At 40.5% G+C, this 17,911-nt stretch overlaps 1 protein-coding gene across 1 annotated transcript; it reads right to left on the bottom strand.

Annotated features, from left to right (window-relative positions):
- Window positions 1-2,157: 2,157 nt before the first annotated feature.
- On the bottom strand, window positions 2,158-14,714 carry LOC124144220 (neuronal PAS domain-containing protein 4B-like). The gene is made up of 10 exons (XM_046513519.2): window positions 14,544-14,714; window positions 13,971-14,137; window positions 13,523-13,587; window positions 11,343-11,432; window positions 10,893-11,078; window positions 7,080-7,270; window positions 6,356-6,462; window positions 6,043-6,199; window positions 4,408-5,810; window positions 2,158-4,227 (listed from the first exon to the last, which is right to left on the bottom strand). Exons 1-10 carry the CDS (start codon window positions 14,588-14,590, stop codon window positions 4,196-4,198), a joined length of 2,445 nt encoding a protein of 814 aa, XP_046369475.2. The 5' UTR covers window positions 14,591-14,714; the 3' UTR covers window positions 2,158-4,195.
- Between the last annotated feature and the right edge of the window lie 3,197 nt (window positions 14,715-17,911).

The following is a 17,911-nucleotide window of genomic DNA, read 5'->3' on the forward strand; positions in this document are numbered from 1 at the left end:
ATAGCGGCGGTCTGTAAATAATCGCGTCTGGACCAGACAATCCAGTGATTGATATCAATGAGCATCGATCTACGCAATTGGGATACAATGACATGCATCAACCAAGTAAGCGAGCTTGACCACCCGATCCCGTTAGTCGCCTTTTACGACAAACATAGTAACCTGTAGTAACGTGGTATCCTCTGTACATCCTCATCCGTCGTTAGTCACCTACGTGGTGTCATGTGTACATCCTTATCCCTTGTTAGTCACCTACGCGGCATCCTCTGTACATCCTAGTCTGTCGTAAGTCACTTTTGTGGTGTCAAGTGTGCATCCTTATCCGTCGTTAGTTACCTACGTTGTGTCCTGTTTACATCCTTATCCGTCGTGAGTCACCTCCGTGGTGTCCTGTGTACATCCTTATTCGTCGTTAGTAACCTACGTGAGGTCCTCTGTTCATCCTTATCTGTCTTGAGTAACCTCCGTGGTGTCATGTGTACATCCTTATCCGTCGTTAGTAACCTACTTGAGGTCCTCTGTACATCCTTATCCGTCGTTAGTCACCTCCGTGGTGTCATGTGTACATCCTTATCCATCGTTAGTAACCTACGTGGGGTCCTCTGTACATCCTTATCTGTCTTTAGTCACCTCCGTGGTGTCATGTGTACATCCTTATCTGTAATCAGTAACCTACTTGAGGTCCTCTGTACATCCTTATCCGTCGTTAGTAACCTTCTTGAGGTCCTCTGTACATCCTTATCCGTCGTTAGTAACCTATGTGGTGTCCTCTGTACATCCTTATCCGTCGTTAGTCACCTCCGTGGTGTCATGTGTACATCCTTATCCGTCGTTAGTAACCTACGTGAGGTCCTCTGTACATCCCTATCTGTCTTACGTAACCTCCATGGTGCCCTGTGTACATCCTTATCCGTCGTTAGCAACCTATGTGGTGTCCTCTGTACATCCTTATCCGTCGTTAGTCACCTCCGTGGTGTCATGTGTACATCCTTATCCGTCGTTAGTAACCTACGTGAGGTCCTCTGTACATCCTTATCTGTCTTTAGTAACCTATGTGGTGTCATGTGTACATCCTTATCCGTCGTTAGTAACCTATTTGGTGTCCTCTGTACATCCTTATCCGTCGTTAGTCACCTACGTGGTGTCATGTGTACATCCTTATCCGTCGTTAGTAACCTACGTGAGGTCCTCTGTACATCCTTATCTGTCTTTAGTAACCTATGTGGTGTCCTCTGTACATCCTTATCCGTCGTTAGTAACCTACGTGAGGTCCTCTGTACATCCTTATCCGTCGTTAGTAACCTATGTGGTGTCCTCTGTACATCCTTATCCGTCGTTAGTAACCTACGTGATGTCCTCTGTACATCCTTATCTGTCTTTAGTAACCTCCGTGGTGTCATGTGTACATCCTTATCTGTAATCAGTAACCTACTTGAGGTACTTTGTACATCCTTATCTGTCTTAAGTAACCTCCGTGGTGTCATGTGTACATCCTTATCTGTAATTAGTAACCTACTTGAGGTCCTCTGTACATCCTTATCCGTCGTTAGTCATCTCCATGGTGTCATGTGTACATCCTTATCCGTCGTTAGTCACCTCAGTGGTGTCATGTGTACATCCTTATCCGTTGTTAGTAACCTTCTTGAGGTCCTCTGTACATCCTTATCCGTCGTTCGGTAGACACCTCTGTGGTGTCATGTGTACATCCTTAACTGTCTTTCTCCATTTACGTCCTTGTCTGACGTTCGTCACTGACGGTTTGTCCTGTGTACATCCGTCGTTTGTAACTTAGATCTGTGTATATCATTATCTGTCGTTCATAGTGTCCTGTCACGTGTCACTATCTTCATAGGCACATAATCTAAGCCTTTGTTTGAAGTTCATTGTCGTAAAAACAAGTATCTGTCAAAGTTGTAAATTGGATAATCTAGAAAGCATTTCTGAAGAGCAATTGTCACATTTCTCTTAGTCATTGATTTGCCACTAAGGCATCAAACATGAGACTGCGGTTTACATGGAGAAAACGTATGACCTCAACTCCATGATACTACAAGTGATTACTTCAGAGGGAATCAAAGCTCCTTTAAGCCCTTCCACAGACAACATAGGGAGTCATCAAGTGGGCAGGCAATTTTTGTAAATAACACAAAAGATCGATGATGACACAGATTATTTATTTAAGCTTATTTCATAGCAAACAAACATGATAACAGTACAAAGCCTGTTCCGTGACGTGGGAATTATGACAAATCAGTATCATAATTCTGATAAATTAACTTTCTGATAAAAGGCACTTTCCTTGTCTGCGGACATGTTGCCCCGACCACATCTATCTACACTTGTCAAATCTACAAGTGTTTTCTACAACGAAGATTATCTCAAAAATATATCTCCTTCAAAAAAGCACTTTGGCAAAAATTCCAAGGCACTGCCATTTCAAATCATTTTTTGGTGCTAATGTCAACTTCAACAGCTGTTTTCTGAGACATTAAGCGACAACTTAACAGCGGGAGTTTGCAGCCGCGACAAAACATCTTTTCAAAACGTCGTCTGCTTGAAGTAACCAGACTCACAAATCAGGACGCCATCTTGAAAAAGCATGAAGCGTGAACACGAGAGAAACTTAAGCCCTTTTACACTCAACAGTAGGAGCTAGAACCAGCCTAGTACCATGATCGGGCAGTTTCAGTATTGATTAACAACACGACACAACGCTCAAACGGGCCAGCCATTTAAACACATGAGTCCGTATTAATCAACACAGGACAGAAGAGAATATTTCAACGTTCAAGCAAAACGCACTCTCCAGTAAATTGATGAGGAAATACACAAACATGAAATATTGCTCTTATTGTTTTAGAGTTCAGAGGGCCAGACTGATCACTTCAAATTTCCTAATGGCAACCCCTGTACGAGACCGGCTCGGTACATTGGCGGTGATTAAGAAATTTGATGTCTCGAGTTAATCCCTAAAGATCCAAATTTGAAACGTGCAAGGTGCTTTTCCCACTACACGAGACCAGCTTATGTTCATGGGAACTACACCCTACCCTCTTTCTGTGACAAAGATATTGTCCCTCTCGGAATGCCATCCTTAGACAAAGTTTATCTTCTACACAAAAATAGCATGCATGGGAACTAAACGACATGGCTACGAATCAAAAACACAGGAATGCGAAAACAGTTGATGAAGTTGACCTAAACAGAGGAGCTCATGTACACTTGATTGGAAATACCTAATCTCATGGGAAAGTTGATAAATAACCTTTGCCTCTATAGAAGATAAATGACTGTATAGGAATCAATAATGTCATTGTTGTCGTCCCGCGACGTATCAACACGTTGGTGACTGAGTCTGGGTTAATGTGTAATGAGAAATGGAGATGTGTTATAACATTATATCAGTTGTCGATTACGATATAATGCAGCGCGTACATCTAAAAACATCCAGGTAATTAGTTGTGGCTCTTATATCAAACGGGTAAATGTATAATGTACATTCAAGTAAATAATACGATATGGGCATGACATGAGATGAATACAATGTGATTATAAAGGTAATTAACAAAATAATCAATGACCTGCAATGATTATTAACCACTGACCTGCAGGGCATTTTGACTGACCAGCAGTTTGTGTATAAAACATGACAGGTGACAAATAACCGGTACAAACAATAACAATATACCAAGTAAAATGCTAACAAAGTGAGTACCATCGTGCATTCAATGCAGTGATGCTTCGTTTGTAACTAGTAACAAATACAATCTTCCCAACAAAACCAAATCTCTACTAACAGTAGTCTTCAAAAATGCAAACTCAAGTCAGTGCACTAAATCATCGATTTTTTCACAGGGCTGTTTTTAGACGTATTGTCTCAAGTTACTCAAGTCCATCTAGACTAGCACGTAGAAGTCCAGTGCTTCAAGCACTCAGCACATTGCCTGGCCTGCAGGGGGAGCATGAAGTAAGGCTGCTCAGCAGCGCCAAATCAACACGATACTGTCCAGCAGCGACATATTCAGGGTCCATATATGTTGGCATGGCAACAAGGCCCGTCCAGCGGGATGTAACAATTATATATGGCTGACCAGCAGCGACACCTCAAATGGACAACTGTCCAAGCGGGGTGTTGTTGACATGGCAATATGCCATACACTAAATAACAGTTGTAAGTCAAGCTTACACACTTGGCCTACTGGGTTTCTTCAGATAGAGCAATGGCGCCTGAGGAAGAAAACAAAGACTATCATGAGTATTTTGTTCCTTTCACAAGTAACACAGATTATCATAAAACTTGGACATTATTATTACTATAAATGATTAAAAATAGTAAGAAGATGATCATCAAGATTATTATTGGTATTATTATAATTTAATCAAATCAAACTCCGCAATGATACTTACCATTATTAGGAGCCAGGGATGTCAGCAGTTTCTGGATTTGAAAGAAATCCTCCTCTTCGTAGGACCCACATGGTTTTGGGGTGCTGAGAGGCAGATATTCGTCCTTGACGGTCACAGACAGAGTCATCTCCAAGGGGGTAGATGCCAGCTCCTCGAGAAGCTCCTCCTCCTCTGACAATTCACATGACGTCATTGAAAAAGGAGACATACTTTGTGAAGCTGGGCTGTTGGAGCATTCAACTTTGATGACTGGGGGGCAATCCTCTTCCTTGACCAGAGCCTGCTGCTCAAAGAAGGTCCCCGCTGAGTCGACCAACATCTGGGCGTCAACATATGGACTGTTTTCCCCATTGAAGTGGTTGAAGAATTCCTCTAGCTCCGTTGCGTCGATTAGGGGAAGGTTTTTCTTGGCTTTAACAGGGCTGCTGGCAACCTTTTTCGACACTTCATGACATGGAAGGTTGACCTTGGCATCTTCCGGACACTGTAGGTTAGGTTTAGAAACGTCAAAATCCCAAAAGAAAGACTCAACTTCAAATGGATCGATGACTGGAAGTTCTTTCCTCTTTTTGGTTGGTGTTGGGGGAAGAGGTTCAGATTTTATCTTGGGCCCGACGCAGTTGGCAAGTTGTTTAAGTTCCTCAATGATAGTCTTGGGACACGGCCGTGTTGACTTAGATGGAGTGATTACATCAACCTTGAAGACCTTGCTGTTTGGATCGGGCGAGGAGGCTGGGGATGGATCTGGTGTCAGATACGATTCTGGCAGGGCACTGACATCAGGTACAACTTGTTCCTGTAGCATAGAGCCTGGGCTGAGTGAACTTGGTTCCATCAAGATGTTTTTCTTTTGCTGGAGAGCCACTGCAGAGAAAACGCTGTTGCTCTGAGACATAACCTGTGTATGCTCAGCCCATCCGCCCTGAGCGACAGAGAGTGCTGGGAAGGAATCACGGAAGTTATCCAAGTTGGGAATCATGAAACTACTTGAACCGAAATCGAAACCTTGACCAGAGAGTTTGTCATCATTCCCACTAGGAGAGAGTCTTGGAACCTTAGCTGCTGGTTTGCAGGGTCCCTTGATCTTTCTCTTCAGCATCTCCTTCAATCGCTCAGTCTGACCAGATCCACCGTTTTTCAGCTGATCACCTCGCCTCAGTCTTGGGTCGATGTAAGGCATAAAAGGTCCAGTCTGGCAGCCACTCTGAGAAGGGTAAACAGGTCCAGCCTGTGTTGCCCTCATTCTGGTTGTAGCCTGGAAGCCAGAACTGGGTTGCAGCCACCTGGTGTCCTGTTCTTGAACAATAGTGGGACAAGGCACTGTTTGTTGCCAGGGTTCACCGCGTGGGGGGTAGAACTGGAACATCTGACTCTGCAGTTTGAATTGGTACGCCTCTTGCTCACTGAAATGGAATCATAGAAAATCATAAAAGACTGGCATACTTGGCATATGATGTTCAACTCACAAAACCTTCTAGCTTAACAAGATACATTATTGTTGAAGCAATGCCAATCAACTGAACTAATCAACAGCTAATCATATGTACATATCTGGTAGTAAACTATCATTAATAACCCGTGAGGCCACCAGCTTGAGGTGTAATTGAGGTCTATTAGAAAGATAACTGTACGCACCTGATAACCTGGTTGACGCACGCGATGACTGGGTCATCGCTGTTGGAAACAGATGCCTGCTTAATATGCATGACAACGTTCACCCAGAAGATGGAATTATCTGCCCTGATCATTCTCACAATCATCATGCATCCCATCTCGTGATTGGAGCGGATCACTGAAAAAAAGAATGCAAAATGATAATTTTCTTTCTAATTTCCGTATCGTGTAAATAACAGTAACCGAATGAGCCATAGTTTGATTCGCTTGATCGTATTTATAGAAATAGAAACAGCTGGAAAACGGAGCACAGTGCAATGCTGGGTCCACTTACACTGCACATGTTTATCTCTGGCCTCCTGCAGGTCCTCGGGATGAAGAAGACTGTACCAAGATCGACGGAACAGTTCGCCATTGCTGTAGCCAAGATGGTACTCGGCCCTGAAAGCACAAGATATATATTTACTAGAGCGCTACAGGAGTCGTGCTGCGTTTGTTGTTTGTTTAACACCGCATTCAGCAATATTCCCGCTACATGACGGCGGTCAATAAATAATCGATACAGTTATTGACTGGATATGTTTAGATCATTCAAATAGATGAAGAATCAAGTATGTAATTAATGGAGTGAGTGAGTGAGTATGGTTTTACGCCGCTTTTAGCAATATTCCAGCAATATCACGGCAGGGGACACCAGAAATGGGCTTCACACATTGTACCCATGTCGGGAATCGAACCCGGGTCTTCGGCGTGACGAGCGAACGCTTTAACCACTAGGCTACCCGACCGCCCTAATTAATGGAACTTGTGATCACGGATTAGTAATTCTTCAAGACGACGCATGAGTCCAACCTAGATTATCAGACGCATGACGACATAGTTCATGTAGGCTGTAGAAATTGAATTATCAACAACGCCTGGCACGTCTGAATGTGAACTTATGTATCCGTGTCACAGAACCTGAACCTGCGAGCTGTCACATGAACAACGAAAATCGATCATTAGACTGATTGTCAGCTAGGGCAAGTCGACAATGGAGTTCCGTGTGGAACACTTACGTGTGTGAAACTTCCAAGAAGCTGAGATCGAGCTGATGGACTGTCTTGAAGACCATTGTGTTGTTTTGGATAAGATTTTCTTTTAAGTCGGGAGTGATGAGTGGTGTGCATGTCCCCATGAATACCACCTGTTGCTCACTGCTAGACTCCGGGCCGGGGTGGGATACAAAATGACCCTTCACATACATCACCTGGAAATGGAAAAATAGCAACTTTCAGGTCATGGTTGGTAAAAGAAGAAAAAAATGTAGTCATCATTTAAATCCAAAATATAACTGATATAACTCTTTCTATGAAATATTTGGTTGGTAAATTTGTGTGTATGTGTTGTGGAACAATTATTTATCAACTAAACATATTGGTGTGTTTGCTTTATTTCTGCATCAACACATCACCATCAAGCGTTCTGAGTAGACAGGCAGTATTTCATCAACGAATTTTTTTCACAGACAACACTAACACGTTACACATGCACAACTGCTCATGTGACCGCTATTACATAAACACTCCCTTCTCTGCTGAGCGGTTAAACAAGAAGCCCTCGTCTCAAGTTGACATCATATCGTTTATATAGAGATGCTTAGTTATCGCTTCTCGGAGGATAAAGTTACTCCTGGGGCCATGGCTGCATAAAAGCCAGCATCTTGACACATATAAAATCCATCAATCCAAACTATAAAGTGGGGAGAAGTAAAGTCCCGTCTTAGTTTAGTTATACTCGATCACTCTGACAAGGGCGATATAGATAGCACGCCTAAGGCTAAGGGACCAGCTCCATCTAACCACGACGGAACAGGCTGTTACCAAGCTGACATGGATTGGATCCCCACGTTTTCAGTGTCAGCATTATATATGTAACAGTTAACCTACTGTATGCGGGATCGCTGATAATAACATGTGCACACATTGATATGTACTAAGTAAATATAGTGGAGCAACGCCTATAACTTATATATTACTTCACAGAATCAACAAAAGATATTGCCCAGAGGCACATATCAATGTATTTATTCATTTTGATTTTATACGGTGTGCAATACACTGTCGTCTATCTTTTTAAGTTTTACTTTATTTATTTAGTTTACCCTGTATGACCCATCCAGGTGATGGCTGACTAAGTGTTGCTTGTCAACACTATTTCCTTTTCTACATCGTAGTGTTGTGAAGCGATTGCTCATACGAGATATGACACATAAAATATTGCTTCCGCCAGGAAAGCAGCGCTGCGCTTGACAATGGCTTAAATTGTTTCCCTCTTCGAAGAATGGCCGTAAATCATAGTCTCGATGTCAAGTAGAGCATGACATGGCAGTATTATGTCCCCTTAAACTAAAATTCATATTTAGATTTCAAATGACGCAGGTACTTTGAATAAATATAACGTTTTTATATCGTATGTGTGTCACAAGCGACTTAGTGCGTCAGTTTAGAAAAATGGGCGATGATTCTCCCTTGTGCCAGACTATCAAGAAGTTGTTCGTTGTTATGACGTCAGTGTAGCCATGGTAACATACCGAGTTTCATTTATCACCGACACTTAGGTCAAACTTTAGTACAGACATATACATTTAGCAATTATATATGCGAAATCCAAGAGGCTTTATGTTTTGTAGACTTCCAAATGGGTAGACAATTTCATGAGAAACTGTCATAAGAAAATTTTCACTTGAAACTCAAACGAAAAACAAGTATATATCAAGTTGCGCTGGTTTCGAGACAAACGATATTGAACATACAATTAAAAAGAAAAAGACAACTCGCATAATTTTACCATAAACTGAATAAAAGTACACAATTAGAGCGTATTAACCAAACTATGAAACAGAAATGTTATTCAGCAACAAGTTACACATTTCAGTGTTTCTATAACCCACCATAATTAAAAGACATACTGCTATAAAGGGTGAAATAAAGAGAGCCCAAGTAACATACATGTATCGAGTTACAAGTTCTGAGGTTTCCCTGACTCTACATGTAAATGCCCGTGTAAATAATAAAGTATTGTACCGTATTCGACGTAAGAAGCGCCCCGCTGATAAGCGCCCACGGCGATATTTGCTAATATATTGGCCAGTAAACAATCCCAATTAGCATCTCTTCCAATTGGTCAACGTACACAACACATATTTATTCGTGTATAATACGCACTCGTGTGTTATATGCACCCCATATCATGGGCAATTAAATTCTTGAAAAATATATCTGTCGTGTCTAATACGCACAGACTTTTCTTTTGTATTATTTCAGGCTGTCAGCATAAACCACGAAATTTACGATCTTTTAACTCTTTTTTCACCACAATTTTATTTAAATAAGAGCCCACTATTTCTTATTTTGAGAGCGCCCTAGGCGCTTGTTATGTCGAATACGGTATGTATTTTTCGGGATGGTGAGTTTCTTTCGCATGACTCCTTATTTCCTTCTAATATAACTGTAGCCTATTGTCAATGGAAACTGGAGTAATTACGCTGCCACATTTATTACGGCAGTGAATAATATGTATGACTTGTATATGAGATGTTGATGAAGGCAGGTGTCAGTATCCCCTGTTGTGAACTACGTCAAAAGGCTGTGAGTGTGTCTATAGTCGTCTTCAGTCCGTCATACTGATCGACATGTCAGGGCTGTCGTTATGTATTGCAGTGCGCGACCCCTTTCTTCTTCTCACTTACTTGTAATCAATGCATCAATGTCATTAGACTGACACAAATTATGATAGATATTGTCTTACAGCATTAACAGAAAGCCTAGTCCCATATCAAACAGAGGCTCACTTTGATTGTCAGTTTAATAGGTGAAGTCGTGACTCGTCTTGTTTAAAACAAAATATAAGTATTATTCATGTGATTTAATTTATCAGAATAAATTGATCGAGCTGAAGTATTATTTCATAATACGTTTCCTGTGCAGTTTGAGCGTTTCTTACACTGAACTTTCACATGACCTTTGTTTCGGATTCCTAAGTAAACACGGTGGTGTGGGGAAAATGTGGCCTGTTGCGGAATGTTATCCTACCGAAAAGCAAATACCATGAAATCTGACACGTTGAATTCCGCATGAGAGACTTTAAAATATGTTGCTCCCAATTATTCTCGTTACTGGAGTAGAACGAAATTCTGCTTCACGTTTCAACACATAAACATCCATTTCTCATGAGCGGCAAGCCATACATGCAAGCTAGAGATGTCCAGCATTCACAAGCCGGATTCATTCAGGTCGATTTCGTCGATCTGAGTAACCTATCTCATGCAATGTATTTGTGTAAGTACATTAGATTTACTAACTGCAAACCCAAAAGTCTAAACTTTACTGAATGAAGTATCATAACCTTCGAACCACCCTTCACACACACACACACACGCGCGCACGCACACACACACACACACACACACACACACACACACACACACACACACGCACGCACGCACGCACGCACACACACACACACACACACACCATGCTATTGCCGAAACAGCCTCAAAGAAACTTCACTCTCACACTAAACATTTTCCTCGTTTCGTGGACATCGATCCCTAAGCAACACGGCTCCCCATCCAAAAATACAGGCTGTGAGCTTTGTAGTTCACCTATTTAACATTTCTATTGTCACCGAGAAAATGAGACATTTTTTCAAGTAAAACAAGATTCACCCAAGAGAAAATATATATGAACTATCGGAAATAGAACCAACAATACGATTCCTGACTCTCACATATATGAATCTAATATTAGATCTATTACGATATATTAGAAACAAAGACACTCCACGAAGTTCATTCAATATGCTCTCCAAAAGAAGGGACTAAAGCTCACCTTCACATCCCCGAATCCAGCCTGGCGTTTAAGACTCCTGGACATATTCATGCGACAGAAGAAGGCCACGTCCCGCGTGTCCCTCTCGCCGTCTGTCCCTGCCTGTAGAAGTTGGGCCTGTACCGTCCCGTGGTCACGCTTGTCCACAATATCATACAAACTGTCCCCCTGGGTCTTCATATCAACCTGGAAGGTAAAAGTGGTTCAACTGATTCATACTGACTAAGGTAAATATCACAATCTTTTGTTAAACATAACTGTTTACATACAGGTTATTTCTTGATGTTTGGTTGTTGTTTTCTTAATCATCTCTTTCCCTGACTTTAATTTTGAAAAACTGTACTTTTTGATAATATAGATCAATGTGACTTATATATCGTACGAGGATCACTAATACTGACAACGTATGTTTTCAGTAACTATCGGTAACTGTACTAATTTGATACTCACCATTGAATGACCCAGATAGTCTGTCACATTTTCTGAGATATAAATCAGTTTTCCTTCCCTGGTTGCGATCAACAAAAAGCCAGTCAGAGCCTGGAAGGAAATAAGTATTTTGAAAATATTTTCCTTGTTTCTGTAGTGATCCCTATAATGTGTATGCTGTATGCTGTGACATTATAAACACAAGACAAAAATCTAAATATAAATGCATCCATATGATTTATTACTGTGAACACAACATTTAGGTATAAGCTGTAAAATAGTGCAGGCAGTTTTTATGTCCGCCTTTTAAGTGCACATGTGCATTTGATAAAGCCAGCTCCAACATATATTTGAGTCAGAGTTTGGTATATATAGATACTTTACATCACCAACCGAATTTCACGTACAATGCCTAACACCAAGCAAGGTTTCCTTTCTCTGACTACAATGCTTGTGTTAATGGAAAGCAGAGGGGGCGTTTTCAAAATACAGCTCTACCTCAGCAACAGGGACACGTTGTGTGCAGGTTTTATCGCATTAAACTTCGACCTCCTAGATTGGTGGGTTTATCTAGCTACGTGGAAAAGGTCATATACAATTGCTTGCATATGTCGGTTCGCTGTTGGCCTATCTTTAAAGCAAAGAGATTATGGTCCCACTTTTATGAGATTCCCTACATGTGTTTGTTGTTATCTACTGGTCCTTGTTGAGTTCTGGAGCGTACGGGATCCACATTTTGGTAACTCACTGATGTGATGACATTTGACTTTTCCACTCCCCAAATAAGGTCATCCCTAGCCAGCAACAATGTTTGCCCTTGCTATCAGTATGACACTACTGACACAACGGGGTCGATTAATATTATCTCGCAGTTGTTAAAAGATCAGATGTTTCAAATTTTATAACTTGATACTTCTGACAGATCTATAATAATGCAATGTTTAAATTTATGTTACATTTAATTAAAAGATACTAAAATTGCCGACTGTATTTTAAGATTTGCTTTAAGAGAAATGTCAACCAGGCCCAGGTAAAAAAGTGAGTTAAATATTATATGAAATAGAAATAATTATATTTGAGGCGTTAATATAGAATTCATATTGCATAAAACCACAATATATGTCCCAATGAGCCATAGCTAAAAGAAAATCAATATCTTTCATACGTTCGTACTGCAGGAAATCGACACTTGTAGATATCAGGCGATCTAGGTATTGATGCGTCATCGCGCCACAATGTGTATGTCGATAAATACATAAATACCCCGCGAGCTCGTCAATCGACCCTATTTTGCGTATGAAGACCAGTATCTATCTAACTAGAAAAATCAATACTTTTACCAGGAAGATATGGCTCGGTAGGGGAAATTCACAAGGTTTCCACACTTAAACATCGATAAAATTACTTCACGTAGGTAAATTAGAATGGCATTCACACAGGTGTCATACTTCAACTAAACATGAGTTCATAGTGCCGAAAACGAAATTCAAATATTCAGTTAAATTGCAGTTTTAAAAAATGCATTAAAACGTCATTTGAATTTATAATGTTATAAGTTGATTGTATAACACACTAATATTTGTTTAGATGTAAATAAGGGGAGAGTTTCCAAACTGAAATTTCAACGATTTCATTAAGCTGGTGAGTGGCAAAAAATGGTAATTAAAAGGTTATGTCGACGTGTCAGATGGCAGTAATGACGTCACGGTGTCTAAGGTCCTCCTCGTAGCCACCCCTGGCATCTGCTTTTATTGCTCACTTGTGAAAAATTCCGACGACAAGAAATTAAAACCGTGGCCGTATACCTAAGCCACTAACCTGATACTCACATGACGTCAAATATCTAAGAATAGAACATACACATCTAGTCAAAGTCAATGGACAACTTTAGCTTCAAAAAGAGATCTAAACCCACGTAACTACGCGATTAATTGATCAACATCAAATGTCCCTTCGTATTGTGATATTTAATAAGCGAATAACTCGGAAATGGATCGGGCACAGACCGACCGATTTCTGAAAGCGGGGTCTGTTGCCGCCCGCCAAACCGGTCGAGTATAAATAGCGGTATTACTAAGCGCAACCTGGGATTGTTCGGGCCATGGACTCGCAGTGAGTGGCACAGCGAACGTAAATATAAGGTACATTGGCAAGGTTGTGTGAAATCCGGGGAGATGTGGAAAACAAAGGTCAAAACTTACCTGGAAAAAATCACATGATGGAACATTGAGGTTGTCTTTTCCAGACTGGCCACTGGATCGAAATACTGAAAGATGAAAATGAGTTCTCATGAAATAACACCTTCAAACATCATAATACGATGTCCAAATCCAAAGTCCATACATATAGTCTTAATTATTACTATCATGTTGTTTTTTTCTTTCAATATAATTTCCAATCGTCGTTTATACATTACCAACACTGTCAGTTGAAATGAGTTATCAAGACATGTCCGGACAGTGTTGTACGGAAACATACGTACAGGCTTTCGCAAAAGTTAAAAGATATATATACATTTTTAACTTAAATTCGAATGAAAATAATGTCACATAAATATATTTCAAAATACTTTCGAAAATGAGTGGCACGTATGGCCATTTCGTATACGTTCTGGCTTCAAAACAAAATATTTTTGTCCACTAAACTTACATTTATCAAGAACGTTGCATTTCCTAATATAAACGCAACTCAGGGACATGATTTGTAGTTGGGACAAGCGTTGACGGGCGGACTCGGCAAGGGGCAACAGGTCTCTCATGACGGCAATCTCAGCGTTAATCTGATCCCGCCGTTGTTTTGAAGCCCCTTTGTTGGATCTAAACAAAATTTTAAAAACTATTAAACTATTTGTGATGACAATAGAGACTATCCAGATCGACTAAATCAGTGAAATATCACTCGATATGAAACAGCTCAGAACGTGGGAGTAAAACGTTTATAGCTTTTGAGCTGTTCGTTATGCCAACCTGAAAAAAAGATAAAGTTAATTTCAGGAGTGGTGCAAGTTAACCTCCTGGGATGGACAAATAGGTTGAGTTAAAAGGGTAGACTCACGTCGATAGTCAAAACAAACATCCCGTGTATATGGACAAATAGGTATCCAGCGCGTGTATCGACTATAAACCCGTGGGCGTGTGGTAGAGATGAAGGCTCCTCACTCTATACACACATTCACACAACGTAGAATCCCGCATCCCACACACCACAGCAACCAACACTTACCTATCAAGATCATAGAGAACCAGCTCTTCTACAGGACTTGGAGCCATTGTGTGTGTGTGTAAACTCTAAGACATTAAAAAATAAAAATCCTAGGAACTCGGCTTAAGACGGACCAGCCGTCTTTTCTCGCTCTACCTTCTCGTGAAGCCGGACAAGCTTTGAGCTCAGTGACATCATACCTGTCGATTTTAGTTCCTCGCTAGTCACGTGACGATTCTGATTGGCTGAGCCGTGTCGTCTGCCTGAATGGCGGACTCGCTTGCGTTAGCTGGCGAGTGGCCTTGACACGAGCAATTCCCTTTTACAGGCATCTGTGTGGCTTATAGTAAGTGTTTAGCGATGGATTCATTTCCGGGAGACAGGAACTTATAGACAACAGGCAAAATGAAAACAGTTTGTTGCTTCATCTGATGTTAGTGTAGGAGTTTAAGCTACACACTGTATATGAAACTTTCTTGTTTGTTTCCTACTATATGTTTACATGACTGAACATTGCATTCGTGGCTGAAGCTTCATGAAATATTTCAGTTTGGGCATCCTCCTTACAACATCCGAGCAGTATAATTCAGGCTTAAATTCACCACAACTATACAAACATAACCCACAAGTATATTTCGCCATCGACAAAAAAAACAAAAAAACAATTCGCCTACAATGCGTGCGGAATCAGTTTGATGTACAATTTGTCCGTAATGCTTTTCTTCTAATATGTATCAACCCACATCAACACGTGGATCATGATAAGAACTTATAAGTAGCATATGAAGACTAATAATGAAAAGTATTACAACATATGCTTCGTGTGCACCCACATGTACATGTATACCCCTTGTAAAGCGAACAACTAGTTGATATTCGTGGGGCAGGCAAATAAGAATTTTTTCCAGAAGAAAAATGGAAAAATAACCATTTTGGCTCATATTTTAACCCAAAAATGTTTTATGAATTGTTCGGCATCTCAACATAACCGCAAACTGTAAAACTGTATGTCAAGAAGCAGTGGCCTAAAAGTATTCTGTCCCGCCCCGCCCCGCCCCGGTCCCTGTGTATAGTAAACTGAATACTTTGCTACAGGAAATCGCGAAATGAGACAAAGTTGAACTTATATTTACAAATATCGCGTAATATTCATTCGGAGATCAACAAAACGACAATGTAAAATAATTGGCATTCACTTGCCATATTTATTAAAATACTTGGTTATAAATACTTCAATCCCTGTCATTGCTGATGCATTTTGGACTGTGAACAATGACGCACTTCGCGATAACTGTCATAGTCGTTTGACCCTCTCAGCGTATCAGTATAGTATTCTATGAAAGTTAAAAACACGCATCCTGGTATCATAGTAACGTTCACGCACACAACAAAGCCGAGACAAGGAAATATAAACTTCCACTCGATAGAACGACCAGTCTTATTAATCTGCCGAAACAGATTCCTTTGGGCATTAAAGGGCAAATAGTGGTGAAAATTATGTGAATGGATCGCTGAAAATTAGTGATGACACCGGGTGTTCATGAGATGGGTAATCATGTCCTGCCCTAACGGTAGCACCCGTCACTCACACAATTTGCTTGAAATAGTAAGTGTCAGTTGCCTGATGCCTGAAATAATCTCATGGACAATTACTAAAAGCAAGGATAGCACTATAAATTAGAATATGTTACATGTTTGAAATACATAAACAATTTGCTTCACGCCCTGTGATCGTTGAGTATTTATGTTTATATATATTTGGTTCATTGATATACATGTATTAGACCGTTTAAGTAAATAAGTAAGTAAGTAAGTAAAAAAATATATACATATGCTTTCTCCGATGCAGACAGAATCAGAATGGACGTACTGATACGTAAAACCGCTCTACCTTTATTTTACCTAAAACTTTACTTCACAATATGTCCATATACATGTAAGCCGGTGACACTGTTTGTTTATTTATTTATTTATTTATTTATTTATTTATTTATTTAACGCCGCACTCAGCAATATTCCAGTTATATGACGGCGGTCTGTACATAGTCTGGACCAGACCATCCAGAGACTGATACCATGAGCTTAGATCAAGTCAGCGAGCCTGAGCACCCGATGTCGTAAGTCGCCCTTTACGTGAAACATAGGTTGCTGAGACCAATTCTAACCCTGATCTTCTAAAGTCCGGTGAAACTGACAGCATATATAACAACATGGTCAATTGGTACCATTTATACAACAGTATGTCCAAGCATGTTCTATGGCTTTCCTATGCAGTCCATGAAAGCGAACTATCGTGTGTTAAGTAGATTAGATGTAGCAACTATATTCGGGCACAGACATGTATTGTTTTATCAGGACACTTACATGTCCAGTGGGATTTATGTGCCACCCTGCGAATGATACGTTTTTAAACATGACAGTAAGTGACATGGGCGTCAACTCCGTCGCCTTTCCTGTGTTGATAACACAGATTATGCCCACTGTTCAACTGTGCAAGAGCCTTTATCAGAATGCAATCAAAATAACATCCTATCTTAGACAGACATGGCGACGTGTATGTGTCTCTCATGTAACATGACTTAACAGTCAACATTATAGTCAGACTCAGTATACTGACTCCGAGCCGACCCGTCCTTGTTTTAGCCCCTTAATGCCAAGCGCCAAACATGGTAACAAGTTTTAGGGTCATCTGAGACAATGAAGGTAGCCAGCTTCAAACACATAGTTTCGGGTGGCTTAACATATCATAGGTTCTCTTGTATAAGTTCTTTGTTTTTATTCCAATATTCCAGCTATTTGTTGTATAAGTAAAGGTATGAGATCACATAAATAAATACTAGTTTTATACCATATTAGTTGGTTGGTTGGTTGGTTTGTTGTTTAACGCCGCACTCATCAATATTCCAGCTATATGACGACGGTCTGTAAATAATCGAATCTGGACCAGACAATCCAGTGATTGATATCATGAACATCGGTCCACGCAATTGGGATCGATGACATCCATCAACCAAGTCAGCGAGCCTGACCACCCGATCCCGTTAGTCGCATTTTACGACAAGCATAGTCACCTTTTACGGCAAGCATGGGTTGCTGAAGACCTATTCTACCCCGGAATCTTCACGGGTCCTACAACCATATTAAGTGACTACATATGTAGTCTTTCTCATATAGTGTGAGCTATTTTCTCATCCGCTTTAGTGCGTGTTTACATTGAGGAAATGTACGGGTAAAATTTAACCAGCATCAATGATGCATGGTAGATACTGCGAGAACGATTTTCTAATGTACACGTATTTTAGCTTCATGTCATTTCCCGTCATGCGGGGACCGTAACGTTAAAGCAAACCGATTAGTGTATGCTAAATTAAAGGACTTGCATGACAATA

The sequence above is a fragment of the Haliotis rufescens genome, unplaced genomic scaffold (genome assembly GCF_023055435.1).
Source record: "Haliotis rufescens isolate VD_foot unplaced genomic scaffold, xgHalRufe1.0.p SCAF_82, whole genome shotgun sequence".
Taxonomy (NCBI): domain Eukaryota; kingdom Metazoa; phylum Mollusca; class Gastropoda; order Lepetellida; family Haliotidae; genus Haliotis; species Haliotis rufescens.